Consider the following 16857-nt stretch of genomic DNA (forward strand, 5'->3'; position numbering starts at 1 on the left):
CCCCCACTCCTTCTCAGTGTCCTGCCCTCCGACCTGTCCAGTTGGGACCCACCGACCCTGTCAAAGCCACACCACAGAGAGCAGAGGCAAGACTGGAGTCCCACAGTGTCCCTGTCTGGTGCTCCAGCCCCCTGCCTCAGCCCCGCCCACACCTCGGCTGTGTTCTGCCTGCTGGGAGGGAGGGGTGAAAGCGTCCCAGCTGGAGGGCCAGCTGCCCTGCCAGGCGGAGCAGGTGCTGCAAAGTGGACATCTTGGAGCACGTCTCCAGGGAAGAGACGTTGTCAACGGTGAACACCATCAGACCTGGGTGGTTCCAAGCTCTCACCTGACACTGTCACGCCAGTCAGCTTGGTGATGGTCCAGAGAGAGTGACCGAGACGTTGCCCTGTCCCTGCTGTGGTGTGGTTTCCACAGGACTCGGTTGTGTTGGGTGGGGAGAAGTCTCCGCACCTCAGGGCGGATCCCTCTGTGTGGCCAGCCTGTGCCACACAAGCCTTCCTGGGTCAACCAGTCTTGGAACCCTCTTCCTCAGTGCCCTGGGGTCCACATCCGGGCTCACCCCAACTTGTTATGAGACATTAAGGCGTGTGGAGTTTCCTGACGTCAGTTGAATAAATGTTTGGAGAATATCTTGTGTGTTCTGAAGCTCTGCTATCCTGGACATTGTGAGGTTGCATATAACACACCTTGTGGTGGACTAGCTTCCCATGTAGCTTAGGAAGTATGCAGAGTTTTTATTAAGCCCTAGAGTGAGCAGTGCAGCTCCATCTGCTCACTGCAAGTCCTAGGAATGGTTTTAGGCAGCCGGGTCCTGCTCCCTGTGTTCCTGGGATGGTTGTCCGCATGTCTGCAGGGAGCTTTATAGCCTAATTTAAAAGCTTCTACAGCTCAGAACAGGAGGTCAAGAGAAACTGGACCTGGAGCCAGAGTGACGTTGGGGCAGGCAGAACGTCTGTCCTCTCCTGCTCCCCCCCCACGCTGTTACCCCAGACTGGCGTTCCCCTCGGGAGGAGGGCAAGTGAGAGGCTCTCTATTGGGATCTAATTCTTTCTTCTTATTCCAGGGTCCGTGTCCCTGAGTCTCTGTGTCTAGATGCTGACCACCTCTCTCCCAATATTCTGTTCCCTGCTCCCGCAGGGGTAAAGGCCTTCCTCCCAGATTGTCCGAGGGCTTCAGGGGGCAGTCTATGTCAGTCCATGTTGCCTGAGGATGGCTGATGCTGAGAGACTGAGAGCTTACAGCGAACCCCATCTCTTAATACAGGTCCAACCAGCTGCTTTAAGAAGCCACTGACCGTTGGTTGACAGTCACTTTAGCTTCTTGTTCCTATAACTTGGTCACCAGGTAGCTTTCCTCCTTATGGCTCCACTCAGCCCTGCGGTTCATGCTGTATCTGCATCAGAATTCCATCAGAATTCCCTGCAGGGCTTGATAAACTACCGACTGCTGGTTCCACTCCCAGAGTTCCCAATCCCGTTTGTCTGGGTGGGATCTGAGGCCGTGTATCTTGAACAAGTTGCTAAGTGCTGCTGCTGCTCCGAGGACCACACTTTGAGAACCACTGCTCTGCAGCAACACGGACAGAAGGCCACCTCCTCTTGACTGCCTTGGCATGGGAGTGATGCACATCACCTCTAGTCACCTCCTATAGGTGGGAATTCACGTGAACCCCCCTGGATGCCAGGCTGGGGAATATGGTCCCCAGAGCTGGACCCTCCACACTGGACAAGAGAAGCAGGAATTGCTGCGAACCAGCACGGCTAGTAATTCCAGGTCCTGGGTGGGAATGGTGCGGAATTAAGAAAATAGACCTAAAGAGAAAAAGGATGGGCTTGGGAGGACTTCCTGCAATGCAGAAGACAGTTTGCAAAAGGGGGGCCTCCACCCCCCTACCTGCTTTATTCATAGGGCAAAGGGAGGCCATTAGCAGATCAAAGGGATCATTAAAACAAAGTCACACTTCCAAGGTATCCCAAGAATTCTACCAAGTGCAGAAAACTCTCACCAGACATAACATCTTAACTTCACAAAACAAAGGAATAAAAGGAAATTGCCTCCAGTCTTTCCAGGGATGTGGAGGATAGGAGGAGTATAAACAATCCAGCACCACAGCTAACATGGAGGTGTGGAAAAAAACAGCCTTTAGCAACTTCACAGAACAAGTGAGGTGGGGGTCTGGGCAGCCTGTCAGCTTACTGCCAGTTCCCCACACCTGTCCCCCCAAAATCTAAACTCCAAAGACCCTGCTGGCTTTCAGTCCCTGACAAGGAATCTTAGGGGATCCACACCAGCGGATTCAAAGGTGGCATCCTTTTGTAAAAAACCCATGAAAGCCCGAGCCCTTCGCGTCTTGGAGCTGCACGGTGCAGTGGGTGGTCTGTCTGTGGTCTGTGGAAGAGGAGGAATGCCTCTCCTTTCGCTTCCCGAGTCCTTGTTCAAGTCTTCGGTCTCTCAAAGACATCTTCCCTGATCCCCTGTCCTTACTGTTCTTTTGTGCTTTCTACCTGGTCCCAGATTCTCAAACCAATATAAATAGTGAAGCTCTCCAATGCACCAAGCTCAGGGGACCAAAAGTGTGGTCAGAGGCTGGGTGACAAGGTACCAACACTGCTCCTGGGGTTTGGGTGTGCCTTCCCTGGCCATGTTCTGGGGGGCACTGTGACCAGTTTGAGACACTCACTGAGGGTGCTTTCACGGGGCAATCACAGATTCAGAGCCCCGAGGTCACCCTGCAGGAACAGGCACGAGGTGGGGGCACAGGGCAGTCAGTGTTCAGGAGGACTCTAGGGCGCCATCACACTCCTCGCACATGGCCGTTCGCGGGGGAGGGGGTGGGGGTCTCGTGCCCAGAAATCTGTCAGGTAACGTGCTGGAGGCGTCAGTGGGCGGCTGAGACGCCATGCTGCCTAGCAGTGCCCTCGTGCGCATCTTTGCGGCATCTTTGCGGCTCTGCAATCGCTGGGTGACGCCCCCGGGCCCCATGGCCGCTTCGCTGTCGTCGTCAGTCCTCCACGCTGGGCCTGGAGGCCTGAGCCCCGGCCTCCTCCTCCTGCTGCTGCTGCCGCTGCCACTGGGGAGCTCCGGTGAGGCGGAGCCTCTGCCTCCATAGCGGCTGTTCCGGCCTTCTTCTCCAACCCCCTCCCAGCCCCTTCCCCCCCCTACCCTCCTACCCACCTCCTCACCCCCCAACGAGTCCTGCAGCCTCCTGGGACCCCTGACTTTTCTCCTAGTGGGTCAGCCACTTCCTCCCGCCATCAGAGTGCCCCTGTCCTCACCAGCTCTGGGCTCCAGGCCGAGAACAGAGTGGGAGATTAGAAAATATTTGGTGAATGAATAAATGAACGAAATAATGAAGATGCACCTTTTCACTGTCATCCTGTCCTGACCTCTCGCTTCATCTCTGTCCCCCTTTTCTCTTCCAGGTAACGAAGAAGATGACAACAAACCAGGTGGGTAGGGCAGGCCCCACCTCAGGCCAGCCTCAGTTTCGGGGAGGGTATATTCTGAAAAATGTCCCCTGCCCTAGGGTTCCTAGGCCCTAGGGAGCCGGGATGTAGTGCGGCTGGCCTGCTTTCTAAAGGATAGCCTGGGGCCGGCAGGACTCAGGGACCTAGCAATGCGGAGGAAAGGACTCCGGGGTCTCCCGTGGGAGTGCAGAGCCTCTGAATTCAGCCCAGGCTCTATCTGGTGGCAGCGAGGTGTCCCTTTTCTACAGAGAAACCTTTTGAGCTCTAAACTGTTCCTTTGCAAATGGAGCCTCCTGGTCCCTGTGGCAGTGCCTGCGGAGCCTGGCTCTTCTGGGTCTTTCTGTCTATTTCCTGAGACCTCCAGGGCGGAAGGTGGGTTTATCCTGTGCGTTGGTGGGCCTCCATTGTCACGGGTACACCCTGATTTGTTAGGAATTGTTTGATTGACTAAATCAGTCAGTCGTTCCTGCCTTGTCCATGCTCCACTCCTCTTCCCTGTCTTTGCCCTCTTCCCCACCTTTATATATATATATTCAGTGTGAATCTTCCTGTTGCTGTGTTCTTGTAGGAATACATATTGTAGATTGTAGTTTTGTGTGCGCATATTTTTAACTTACACACGTGGTATGTATGTCAGGTCTCTCTCCAGTTTCCTTGTTTTTTCATTTGGCCCGATTTAAAAAAAAATGTTTATTTGGAAATAATTTTAAGCTTACAAAACAGTGAAAATACAAATAGTACAAAGAGAACACATAATATTTTCAGAATCAGTTGAGGGTGACGTACAACGTGGTTCTTTATCTCTAGGTACTTCGGTGTGTATTTTCTAAGCGTATTCCTCCCTTAGATAAACCCAGGACACGAACCAACTTCAAACATGTACTTCGACACCATACTTTTATTTACTGCTCCTATTTCAGTGCGGCCAGTCCTCTGCATTCCTACCAGCAGTTTGTGGAAGGTGTACACGTCGCTGCAGATCTACCAACCCTTGGCACGACCCAGCTTTTACATTATTTTTGCTAATCTAATAGGTTAAAAAATGACTTCTTGATTTAATTGACACTTCCCTCATTGCGAACGCGTTTGAGCATTTGGCTTACTGTGCCTTTGGTTTCTTGAGTTTCCTCTTAATAAATTTCCTGTTCTTATTTTTTGCATATTGTCTGTTCGTTTTGCTTGTTGATCTTCTAGAGTTACTTATATATTCCTAATGAACGTCCTGTATTGCTGTTAGATGTTGTGAATAGTGTCTTCCAATATGTCATTGGTCTGTTAATTTTGTTCCTGGGCTCAAAAAGCCTTCATTTTATGTAATCAAGGTCATCGGTGTAATGCTTTCTGGTGTGTGCTTAGAGGTTTTGTTTCAGGAGTGCTATCCTAACCCACATTACATGGTCTGCTTTTAACTTGATAGATTTACCTTCTGTGATTAGGTATTCCAGGGCGATTAGAAAGGAATCCGGTTTTGTTTTCTTATTTCTTCTATAGTGAGCCAATTTCCCCAGCACCGTACACTCAATAAGCCACCAGTTTTCCCCGTCAATTGTGGTGGCTCCTATCTGTACATTAAATTTCTGTATTCCATGGAACACTCTCAAGTTCACTATTGTTTCCTTTGGTCCATTGTCTGCCTTTGTCAGTGCCACACCTGTAAGGTATTTTTCCCCACCGAGGAAGTAGGGCATAGCCAGGAAGTGTGGAATAATAAAAGCTTTATTCAGAGCGCTTCCTGGACAAGGTTCTCTGGTCTGCCAAAAGGGGGCCAGAGAAGTCGCATGGGGGAACCCACCTGGGGAAAATTTAAAGGGTTGCTTAGGGTGGGCGAGTTAATATGATGTGGCGAAATTTCATTGGCTGGCAGACAGTCGCTCTTTTCCAAAGGACTCCTGGGAAGTTTCTTTTGGTGCATGGGTGTGGGTGGTTCTAGCCAAAGTTCCAGGGTCTGGTTCCTCATGTGACCTTCCCCCATTGCCCACCGACCTTACAACATCAATTTGTTGTTATGGCTTTGATGGTGTGTTTTAATATCTCCTAGGACAAATGTCCCTTCTTTGATCTATTTTTTTTTCCCCCCAAAGGCTGAGCTACTTTAATTTTCTACTTCAATTTGAGAGTAAGCTTATCATAGTTCTTAAAAATTCTAACGTGGAAAGTAACATTTGAGCATTAATTTTGAGAAAAATTGTCACCAGAGAAGGGCTTCTTGCCTTCCGCATCCCCTACCACCCCCCTTCCCCAAGAGCAGAGATGAAACATTCAAAAAGGAGGTTTACCGGAAACAAGATGGAGGGAAAGGAAGCAAGGGAGGGAGCTTGGTGCATCCGGGGAGTGCACCCGACCAGTGAGTGTGGTTCCCCAACCGCTCTGGGGTCCGGCTTATATAGCCCTGGCTTTCCTCAGGCAGGCAGAGTTGTTTCTTTGTTCTCCAGGTTTGACTGACACTGACTGAGGCGGGCGCAGAGTGGTTATCTCTGTTCCCCAGGTTCCCGCGTGGGCTGGCATGGACCTGTGCCAGTGCAGACACGTTGCTCGGGGGGAGTGCCTGAAGAGAAACTCGAGTCTTATCTAAGAGAGGCTTAAAGAAACATCTGAAGAACATTCCCATCCATCTTCAGGGAGGTTCAGCCTCCCTCTCAAAATTACATCTGAAATATTTAGTTGTTCTATTTAAGAGCAAGGGGTGCCTCTGCATTTATGCCAATAATTTTCAGAGTTCTTTATTTGAGTTTTCAATGTGTCGCCACAGAAATCTTGCATAGCATTGGAAAGGTTCATTCTCTGGCGCTTTATGCATTTTTGCTATTGAAAAATGTATCTGATTTGAATATTTTTTCTGTTGGTTGTGCTGGGGTAGAGGAATATGACTGACCTTGAAAGTAATTTGTTGAAGTCTTATATCTACACAAAACAGTTCACAAATTATGAGTGTCCAGCTCATGAAATATCACACAGCAACACACCCGTGCAGTCACCACACAGGCAAGTAGAGCGGTGCCAGCCCCCAGGAGGTCCCGTATGTCTTCTCAGTGACTTCCTCCCCCCTCCTCCAGGGAGGTACTATTATCACTGACTTCTGGCAGGATAGATTCTCTTTGCCTGTTCCTCATTGTTATATGATGTTTACAGTAGATTTGTAGCATAAAACTTTTATAAAGTTAAGGATTTATTTATTTATTTATTTATTTATTTGTATTTTTCTGAAGCTGGAAACGGGGAGAGACAGTCAGACAGACTCCCGCATGCGCCCGACCGGGATCCACCCGGCACGCCCACCAGGGGGCGATGCTCTGCCCACCAGGGGGCGATGCTCTGCCCCTCTGGGGCGTTGCTCTGTTGCATCCAGAGCCACTCTAGCGCCTGGGGCAGAGGCCAAGGAGCCATCCCCAGCGCCCGGGCCATCTTTGCTCCAATGGAGTCTCGGCTGCGGGAGGGGAAGAGAGAGACAGAGAGGAAAGAGAGGAGGAGGGGTGGAGAAGCAGATGGGCGCTTCTCCTATGTGCCTTGGCCGGGAATCGAACCCGGGACTTCTGCACGCCAGGCCGACGCTCTACCACTGAGCCAACCTGCCAGGGCAAGGATTTCTTTTCTATTCCTAGTTTGCTAAGTAAGAGGTTTTGTTTTTATCATAACTATGTGTTGCATTTTTCAAAGGCCCTTCTCTGTGTCTGTTGAGAAAAGCCCATGATCTTTGTGTAGAGAATACAGGGAGAGCTCTTCCATTGTGGGACCACCCTTCCCCTCCTGGGACCATCTCCGTGTGATCACAGAGCATTATTAAAAAAAATAAATGATGTCGGCTAATATTTTATTTACAGTAGGTGCATCTGTGTTCATTCACAGAATCGTACAGCTTGACTGTGGGAACTGCGTGCACACTGAGAGTGTAAGCTGTGAGTGGGGCTCCAGGCTGGGTTCTTTCTGGAAAGGTCTGTGTGAGAGCGGAAGTCAGGGGCTTGCCTTGGCTCTGAGCCCGGTAGGCAGTGAGAAATGCAGCCAGCATTATAGCTTTTCAGTACGCGGCCTGGGGACTTAACTCCAGACGCAAGAAAATGCATGTCTTGTCCTGGGGCCTTTTCTGTGTTTCTCCCTTGTTTGGAGGTTCTGTGCTGATTGCGTCCAGGGTGTCTCAGTATCTTCCTTCCTTCCTTCCTGTGACGTCTCTATCTGGATGCACTTTATCTCTGTCATTGTCATGTTTGCCTACCTCAGTGCCTGTGGACAGGACACCGCCCTTCTCTTCCCCTCTTTGAAATGGGGACAAACCCCAGGTTTACAGCTTTGGGCCCCAGGTTTACCCCAGGGGCAGCTTAGTCTCAGTCATTCTTATCCTGCTCTGGGTGGTCACTGTGTCTCCTTGGCCCACTTGTTCCTAAAGCTTGTGGCAAACCCTGGTGGTCGGAGGATTTGGACATGGCCCGCCACTGGCCCTGGGAGGTGAGCCTCCGACTGGAGAACGAGCACGTGTGTGGAGGGGCCCTCATTGACCACAGATGGGTGCTGACCGCTGCCCACTGCATCCAAGGGTGAGTGTGGCCCGCGTGTCCAGGCCCTCCAGAGGCAGGGCTGCCACAGGCCCAGCCGCGTGTCCTCCAGGAAGCGGTGTGAGAAGAGGGAGGTGGAGGGAGTGGGAAGGGATGCCCAGAACAAGGGAGTCGTGGGCAGGAGCTCACCGTGGGCCAAGGACTGAGCTGGGACAGGGACCCCGAGCAGCCAAGACCAGACCCTAAACAGGCAAACAGTATAAGCCCCTCCGCCCCTCACACATGAAAACATACATGTAGACCAACACCTACGTGCACAACACACAGACCAGGCCACCTTGAACCAATCTGAATGACGAATGGGGAGGCAGTCGTGTCTCTGACCTGAGAGCCTCCAGGCTGGATCAGCAGGACGGCTGCTAAGGGCGGGGGTCCTCGGCGGAGGGAGGAGCTTAATGCTGCTGGGGACCCTGATACCGATCAGGTGTGGCTCTGTGCCCCCTGTAGCACCAAAGAGTACTCGGTGGTTCTTGGCACCTCCCAGCTGAAGCCCACAAACCCCAGGATGGCCATCTCGATCCCCGTGAGTGACATCATCATGCACCCCAAGTACTGGGGCCGGACCTTCATCATGGGCGACATCGCCCTTCTCCGGCTTCACAGTCCTGCCGTCTTCAGCAAGTACGTGCAGCCCATCTGCCTCCCGGAGCCCACCTACGACCTGAAGGTTGGGACGCAGTGCTGGGTGACTGGCTGGGGCCAGGTTAAGCAGCGCTTCTCAGGTGAGCAGGATGGAGAGGGGGCGGGGGGGCGGTACCACAGAGGGGATGGTAGGTTCCTTCTAGGGGGCGGGGGGGCGGTACCACAGAGGGGGTGGTAGGTTCCTTCTAGGGGGCGGGGGCGGTACCTCAGAGGGGGTGGTAGGTTCCTTCTAGGGGGCGGGGGGCGGCACCTCAGAGGGGGTGGTAGGTTCCTTCTAGGGGGCGGGGGGCGGTACCTCAGAGGGGGTGGTAGGTTCCTTCTAGGGGGCGGGGGGCGGTACCACAGAGGGGGTGGTAGGTTCCTTCTAGGGGGGCGGGGGCGGTACCACAGAGGGGGTGGTAGGTTCCTTCTAGGGGGCGGGGGGCGGTACCACAGAGGGGATGGTAGGTTCCTTCTAGGGGGCGGGGGGCGGTACCACAGAGGGGGTGGTAGGTTCCTTCTAGGGGGCGGGGGGCGGTACCACAGAGGGGGTGGTAGGTTCCTTCTAGGGGGGCGGGGGCGGTACCACAGAGGGGGTGGTAGGTTCCTTCTAGGGGGGGCGGGGGCGGTACCACAGAGGGGGTGGTAGGTTCCTTCTAGGGGGGCGGGGGCGGTACCACAGAGGGGGTGGTAGGTTCCTTCTAGGGGGCGGGGGGCGGTACCACAGAGGGGGTGGTGGGTTCCTTCTAGGGGGCGGGGGGCGGTACCACAGAGGGGATGGTGGGTTCCTTCTAGGGGGCGGGGGGCGGTACCACAGAGCGGGTGGTGGGTTCCTTCTAGGGGACGGGGGGGCGGTACCACAGAGCGGGTGGTAGGTTCCTTCTAGGGGGCGGGGGGCGGTACCACAGAGGGGGTGGTAGGTTCCTTCTAGGGGGCGGGGGGCGGTATCACAGAGGGGGTGGTAGGTTCCTTCCGGGGCCTTGCTTGTGGGACCCCCTCACGGTGCCTCTCAGGAAGCTCATGGCTGTCATCTCGGGCCCCTGGTTCGTGGGTGTGTTAGGACTGCTCCTCACGTGGGAACCGCTGTCCGTTGCTATGGGCACCTCACCTCATCCAGGCCCAGTCGTGCCTGGGCTGGGCATCATCATTTGCCTTACAAAAACTCAGTCAGGAAGCACAAGTTCACTCATTCATTTGTTCACTTGACAGACTTCAAGCATCTGCCACATGCCGAACTCGTGGCATTGGGAACACATGCCCTGCCTGTAGGGAGCTCATCCCTGAGTGTGGAGGGGGCGCGGGCTGACGGGGAAAGACTTTGTCAGGCGATCTTGAGTTCCATCCGATGAGCTCTGGGCAGAGGGTCTGCCCGAGATGCCTGTGGGAGGAGCGGATTTATTCCGAGGGTGGAGGGCACAGCTGGGGCGGAGCTGGGAGGCCCAAGAGCAGCAGCATGTGGCCGGGGCCTCAGTTTGTCAGTGGTCGCATTGCAGCTGGGGTCGTGGCTCACTTGGTTCAAAAGCAAGGGGTCCTGAGACACCCCCCCCCCGAGAAAGGGGTCCTGAAACAGCCTTAGGGGGTTAGGGGCTTACCAGCCATGATCCTCACGGCAGAGGAGGGGCCAAGGGAAGGAGGCGTGGAGGCGTGCAGGGGCACGGCGTGGCTGAGTCCCAGGATGGAGGTGACAGATACGGAGACAAGCCCAGGGCTGAGTGGGGAGAGGGCTTAATTCTGACCCCACGGGCTCCTCCATAGCCAACGCCACACTGACCCCAAAGCTGCAGGAGGCCGAGGTGTTTATCATGGACAACAAGAAGTGTGACCAGATTTATCGGAAGAGGTCGACCATCCCCCGCATCGTCCCCCTTGTCTTGGGGGACATGGTCTGTGCCACCAACTATGGAGAAAACTTGTGCTATGTGAGTTCCAGGGAGGTTCTGGGAGCTGTCCTTCTGTGGGGAACGACTCCCAGGTGGGGGAAATTCCCTGAGGAGGGGTTTGCTCGGCCTCCCTCATCCCCGTCACCAGCCAGGTCTCTGCTCCCATCTTTCTCCCCTATGACTTTGGTTTTGTCTAATATTCTGGGATGGGTCCCCAACTCTGGAGCTGATAGTGACCCCCGATAGTGAGATCCTGAAGGAGAGAAAGACTCTTCCAGGTGGAACTCAGAGAGTGGGCATTCTGGGTCCCCTGGGCCCCAGGCTGGGCCCAGAGCCTCCTGTCGCTCCTCTCTCTTGGCCCAGGGAGATTCCGGGGGCCCGCTGGCTTGTGAAGTCGAGGACAAGTGGATTCTGGCTGGGGTGTTGTCCTGGGAAAAAGCTTGTGCCAAAGCACAGAATCCAGGTGTGTACACCCGTGTCACCAAATACAGCAAATGGATCAAGACTCAAGTGAGCAACGGGGCTCTGTCGGGCCCCTGCACCTCCGTTTGGCTCCTCCTCCTGTCCTGGCTGCCGCATCCCCAGCGAGGCCTCTGAGCTCCACCCTCCCTTCTCCATCCTGTTTTACTTCTCTAAATGGGGCCAGATCAAGATTAGATCATGGTCATGTATTTGTATTCAACAAAAGTCAAGGTGGGGACAGAGTGGCCCCTGGGAGACCTGGTCTTGCATCCCCGCAGGGAGGGATGTGGTGGGTGACTAGGTCTTGGGACCTGGAGAAAGGAAGAGTGGCCTAGAAGGGCTCTGGAATTGGGGTCTGGAACAGCAAGGATTAAATCTGTGCAAATATGAACTGGTTCTGTTTTTTCTTGGTGGCCTTCGTGGTTGTGGGGTTGGGGGAGGGCCGGGTGTCCTGAAATTCATTCAACCAGCTGGTTCCCTAGCGAGGGGGCTGATGGTTTTTGCTCTATCACTAGTGCTGGGGTATAGGGAAAAGGCTTGAGGCCTCAGTTTCCTCATCTGTGAAGTGGGTGTGCTGGAAGGGTGCGGTTGGAACACTCCTTATAGGCTGACAGTAGGAAGGACCCAAATCAGCTTTTACTTTTTTAAATGGCATTTAAAACTACTGCTTACAAAAGTATTACATGTTCACATCTACATTTTTTTTCTTTACATTTAAAAAAAATTATGAACAATATCTGAATACAGCCCTGTGGTTTACTAAAACAATTGAGAAATACCGGTGACTGCCCCCCTCATCCACCCCACCACAGTGCCACTCCCTTGCCCAGAAGTCGTCACCAGTAGCATTCTTAGGTAAAGTATCTTTATGATGTTAAGTATATGTATTATTAACAACCTACATTTAAAAAAAATTAGATGCCTTGAAAACCTATCCCAGTACCCACAATGATACTGGAGGTTATTTAACCAGCACCCATTTTTAGGCTATTTCTTTTTCTTTTTAAAATTTTCCTTAAATGAAACGGGGAGGGGGCAGGGTGACAGACTCCTGCATGTACCTGGACTGGGATCCACCCAGCAAGCCCCCTTCAGGGCGATGCTCTGCCCATCTGGGGTCATTGCTCCATTGCTTGGCAACCAAGCTATTTAGCACCTGAGTAATTCCAACCTTTACTTAAAAAAAAAAATTTTTTTTTTATTGACTTAGAGAAGGGGGAAGGAGAGAGAGAGAGAGAGAGAGAGAGAGAGAGAGAGAGAAGCACCAACTTGTTTCATTTAGTTCTGAGGGAGGAAGGCCTCAAAGGGCTGACTGAGTTGTTTGAAAAGTAACAAACCACAGCTGTGCAGCCCTTTATCAGCTCCCTGGAGTAACTTGCAACACAATCAAGAGAAATGGGATGTGTGAACAGTCATGTGAACAGTCAAGGGCGAAAGTTCCAAACCTCTTCTCATACCCCTTTCCCTCCCGGAGACACAAAAGTCCCGTAGGTCTGCAGACAAAGAAGTCAGGCGCCTTTTCATGATAGCTGAAGCTGTAAAGGTATATGACTCAGAAAAGCCAACTTCGGGGAGCTCGTGACTTGGTGCCTGATTGGCTCCGTTGCTCCGTTGGCTAATCCGCTTCCTCCAGCATGTTGTCCGGGAGTCTTTGTCCTCTGGGAGTCACTTCCTTTGTTCCTGCAACAGTTCCACTTAGTTCCGCACTCATTGGATGCTTCTCATATGTGCCCTGACTGGGGGCACGCAGCCTTGGCATGGCCAGTCAAAGCTCTATGCGCAGAGCCGCCTGGTCGGGGCCAATAATTCTAACCTTTTACTTTCGAGGGACTTCTTTGTTTATTTATGTATTTGCATGTGTGTGTGTGACAGATATAGAGAGGGAAGGGTGGAGAGAGAGAGGAAGAGGACAAGCATCACTCATAGTTTGTCGCTTTTAGTTGTTCATTGATTGCTTCTCATGCATGCCTAAATGGGGGTGGGGTGGGTCAAGCCAAACCAGTGACCCCGTGCTTAAGCCAGAGACCTTTGGGCTCAGGCCAGTGACCATGGGTCATGTCTATGATCCCATGCTCTAGCTGGCAACCCTGCACTCAAGCTGGCAAGCCTGCACTCAAGCCAGCAACCTTGGGGTTTTGAATCTGAGTCCTCAGCATCCCAGGTCGGTGCTCTATCTACTGTGCCACCACCGGTCAGGCTGAAGAATGTATTTTATTGTTCTTTTTCTAACTTCTTGAGTAGGCTCAGTTTGATATTCTAGACTTCTTTGGTTTCTAATATTTTCACTTAATTTCATAAAATTTCCTCTGAGTCTTACTTTGGATGTATTTCATAGGATTTGATATGTACTGACCTCATTGTCATTTATTTTTATATTTTTAATTTCATACTATATTTCTTATTTAACCCAAGAGTTAAGTAGAAGGGTGTTATTTAATTTCCTGTTGCATAGTTTGGGGGGAGGGTAGAAGCTTCTCCTTTTTCTCTATTAAAAATTATATCACAATATGGAATTAATTATTTATGCGTTTTGGAATTCAGGTTTTATTTGTGCCTAGTAGTTGGTCAGTTTTAGTGGACGGTTTCGTGAATGTTTGAAATGAAAGTGTTCTTTGAAACGGAGTTCTAGCTATAAACTGGTTGGATCAGGCTTGTTGATTGTGTTATTCAAGTCCTCTCAACACTTCCAATATTTTATGTCTATATAATCCACTGATTTCTGAGAGGTTTACCACAGGAATTAAGACTTTGTCTGTTTCTTCTTGTAGTTATAATAATTCTTGCTTTATGTGTCAAAGCTGTGTTGTTAGGAGTACAAGGTTCATGCCTACTGTACCATCTTGGTGAGGTTTATACCCAATCAATATAAAATATACCTTTGTCTTACTTAATATTTGTTTTTTCAAATAACTGGCTCATATCATAGAGTTCATTTCTAATTCTGCTGCTCTAACCAATTAGGGTATAATTTTATATTTTGTACATGTTCCCTACAGATTTTCCCTGAGTTTATTTTGTACCTTTTTTTTTTTTTTTTTTTTTTTGGTATTTTTCTGAAGCTAGAAACCGGGAGAGACAGTCAGACAGACTCCCTCATGCGTCGGACCGGGATCCACCCGGCACGCCCACCAGGGGGAGACGCTCTGCCACCAGGAGGCGATGCTCTGCCCCTCCGGGGCATCGCTCTGCCGCGACCAGAGCCACTCTAGCGCCTGGGGCAGAGGCCAAGGAGCCATCCCCAGCGCCCGGGCCATCTTTGCTCCAATGGAGCCTCGGCTGCGGGAGGGGAAGAGAGAGACAGAGAGGAAGGAGAGGGGGAGGGGTGGAGAAGCAGATGGGCGCTTCTCCTATGTGCCCTGGCCGGGAATCGAACCCGGGACTTCCACATGCCAGGCTGATGCTCTACCACTGAGCCAACCGGCCAGGGCCTATTTTGTACCTTTTATGGTTCCTTGATTTGAGCATTTAATTCATTTATTTTCATTTCTGATATTCAGTAATAAACTCTAAGATTATGGATTTGCTTTGAACACACCCAGTAAGTTTTTTTTATTTGTTACTCTAATTATTAGTGTTTTCTCAATAGTTTTAGAGAATGTTTTCATTTCTTTGAATAAGTGAAAAAAGTTTATTTAAATTTTTTTCAAATAATTTAGTTTATTTTGCTTATTCTTTTGTTATTAAAGCCCTGTTTCATTGCATCATGCTAAAAAATGTGGGCCAAACTAGTTCAACTTTTAGGGAAGTTATTGTGGTTTCCTTAGTAGTCTAGTGTGTGGTTGATTTTTATAGATATTTCATTCCTCAAAGACACAGAGTTGAAGAGTCTCCCACTACAAGTGAGGCTTTTCAATTTCTTGTGTATTGCTGGTTGATTTTGCTTTATATGTTTGACGTTATGTTGTTGATGAACAGAACTTTATGATGTTAAATAGTCATTGTAATTTTTATCTTTTTTAAACATAAATAAATTGAAATTTCTGTGTAAAGCTTTTGTCTTGAATCAGATTTTTAGAGATTAACATTGCCATTTCTATTTTTGCTTCCATATATTTGATATTTTTTGCCCACCTTTTTACTTTAAATTGCTTTGTGTCACTTTGTTTTAGGTGGGTCTTTAGTAAGTAGCATGTCAGTAGATTTTTTTCTACCCAATATACGAATCTGACTTTTTTTGTATTCACCTTGGTGCTTATAATGGGAATGTATCTTGCCTGACCAGGTGGTGGTGCAGTGGATAAAACATCGGACTGGGATCCGGAAGACCCAGGTTCAAGACCCCGAGGTCGCCAGCTTGAGCGCGGGCTCATCTGGTTTGAGCAAAGCTCACCAGCTTGGACCCAAGGTCACTGGCTCGAGCAAGGGGTTACTCAGTCTGCTGAAGGCCCGCGGTCAAGGCACATATGAGAAAGGAATCAATGAACAACTAAGGTGTCGCAACGAAAAACTGATGATTGATGCTTCTCATCTCTCTCCGTTCCTGTCTGTCTGTCCCTATCTATCCCTTCCTCTGACTCTCTTTCTGTCTGTGAAAAAAAAAAAAAAAAAAAGGAATGTATCTTTATTCAATTATCTTGTTGTGTTTTATTGATTTTCTCTCTCCTTCCCTCCCTCCTCACCCTGCTTCCTCCCAGAGGAAATTTGATTGTAGGGATAATCATTTCCTTGATTTTCTACCATGTATCCCTAAAAATAGTTCGGTCAGCCTGGTTTTCGAACTTTACATAAACATGTGTCTTTTTGTGTCTGGCTCCTTTCTCTCAGAAATACGTTTCTGAGGTTGACCATGTCCTAGGTGTCCATTGTCACTGCTGTTGCGGAGTCTGTGCCTCCCTCCGCCCTTGGTGGCAGTCATGTCGCTCCCGCCTGGGGCTCTGCCCGATGGCACTGCCAGGCTTTCCCGCTGCACCCGTGCTGGCCATTTCCGGGGCGCACGACCAGGATGGGGCTGCAGGCTGTGGGTGGGCACGTCTCCCGCTTCCCTAAGTGATGCTGAAGTTCTCGGCAGTGGCGGCCCCGCCCATCTCCCCACCCCCGCCCCCAGTGCGTGAACAGCCGGCTTACTCCCCCCACCCCCCCCAGCACTGGGAATGGGGTGGGTCAGGAGTCGTCTGTCCTCATGGACAGTGAGGAGCATGGGATCTTCGGGAGGGGACCTCGGTGGGGTGGTGGGGAGGGGCCCCAGGATGCCAGTTATTCTGCTGACTCAGGAAGACCCAGGCCTGCAAGCTGCTGCTTCTCAGGAAGCCACCACCTTCCCCAGCCCAGAACACTGGGCCTCCCTCCACCCGGGAGATGTTCTCTCAAAAATGCAAAAACCTGTGGGGAAAAGGAAAACTCTAGTTACAGCTTGATGACCCACACCGGGAATGAGCCGTCCCCTCTTCATGTCTCAGCGTCCGTACTTCCAGAGGGGCCCCCAGAAGGGCTTCCTAAGGGAGCTGGGGCTGGGCACTGGGGGTGCTCACAGGCCAGGCTGCAGGGACGGCCACAAGCCAGATACCTGCTGCAGTCACGGGCTTGGGACTGTGCCCATGGGTATACGTTAAGGGCCAGGCCAGGCCCCGGCGCACTGCCATGGGCCAGACACCAGGTGCAACCACAGGCCCAGGGCCCGGCACCAGGAGCAGCGTCCCAGGGAGGTGCCTGGCAGCAGCGTCACGCGTGCCCTGATGGGGCCCTGCCATGACCTCAGGACCACACTGCCTCCTTTCCCGCATCCTGTGCGACCCCAGCAGTGGGAGCCCCAGCCCTGGGGCAGAGCCCCCTCCGCCCCGGCTACCCTCAATAAACAAACCGCGAGTTCTAGAATCCTTGCACGTTGGAGATGCCCTGCCCCCACGTTCCTGTGTGGGGACCAGCGGCGCCAGGCACCAGCTTGCC

General features: G+C 51.5%; 1 protein-coding gene across 1 annotated transcript; it reads left to right on the forward strand.

Moving 5' to 3' along the window:
* Positions 1-7513: 7513 nt before the first annotated feature.
* Positions 7514-11331, forward strand: LOC136382281 (putative serine protease 45). The gene is made up of 5 exons (XM_066351370.1): positions 7514-7568; positions 7846-7993; positions 8459-8733; positions 10388-10551; positions 10876-11331. The coding sequence occupies exons 1-5, from the start codon at positions 7520-7522 to the stop codon at positions 11107-11109; spliced, it is 870 nt and encodes a 289-aa protein (XP_066207467.1). The 5' UTR covers positions 7514-7519; the 3' UTR covers positions 11110-11331.
* Positions 11332-16857: the final 5526 nt, after the last annotated feature.

The sequence above is a fragment of the Saccopteryx leptura genome, chromosome 10 (genome assembly GCF_036850995.1).
Source record: "Saccopteryx leptura isolate mSacLep1 chromosome 10, mSacLep1_pri_phased_curated, whole genome shotgun sequence".
Taxonomy (NCBI): domain Eukaryota; kingdom Metazoa; phylum Chordata; class Mammalia; order Chiroptera; family Emballonuridae; genus Saccopteryx; species Saccopteryx leptura.

Excerpts from the sequence above, each read along its gene's own strand:
- LOC136382281 (XM_066351370.1), top strand. The coding sequence starts at position 7,520 with ATGCATGTCTTGTCCTGGGGCCTTTTCTGTGTTTCTCCCTTGTTTGGA. Across the intron at positions 7,569-7,845 it reads TGTTTCTCCCTTGTTTGGAG|CTTGTGGCAAACCCTGGTGG; the intron begins GTTCTGTGCTGA and ends TTGTTCCTAAAG. Across the intron at positions 8,734-10,387 it reads GGTTAAGCAGCGCTTCTCAG|CCAACGCCACACTGACCCCA; the intron begins GTGAGCAGGATG and ends GCTCCTCCATAG.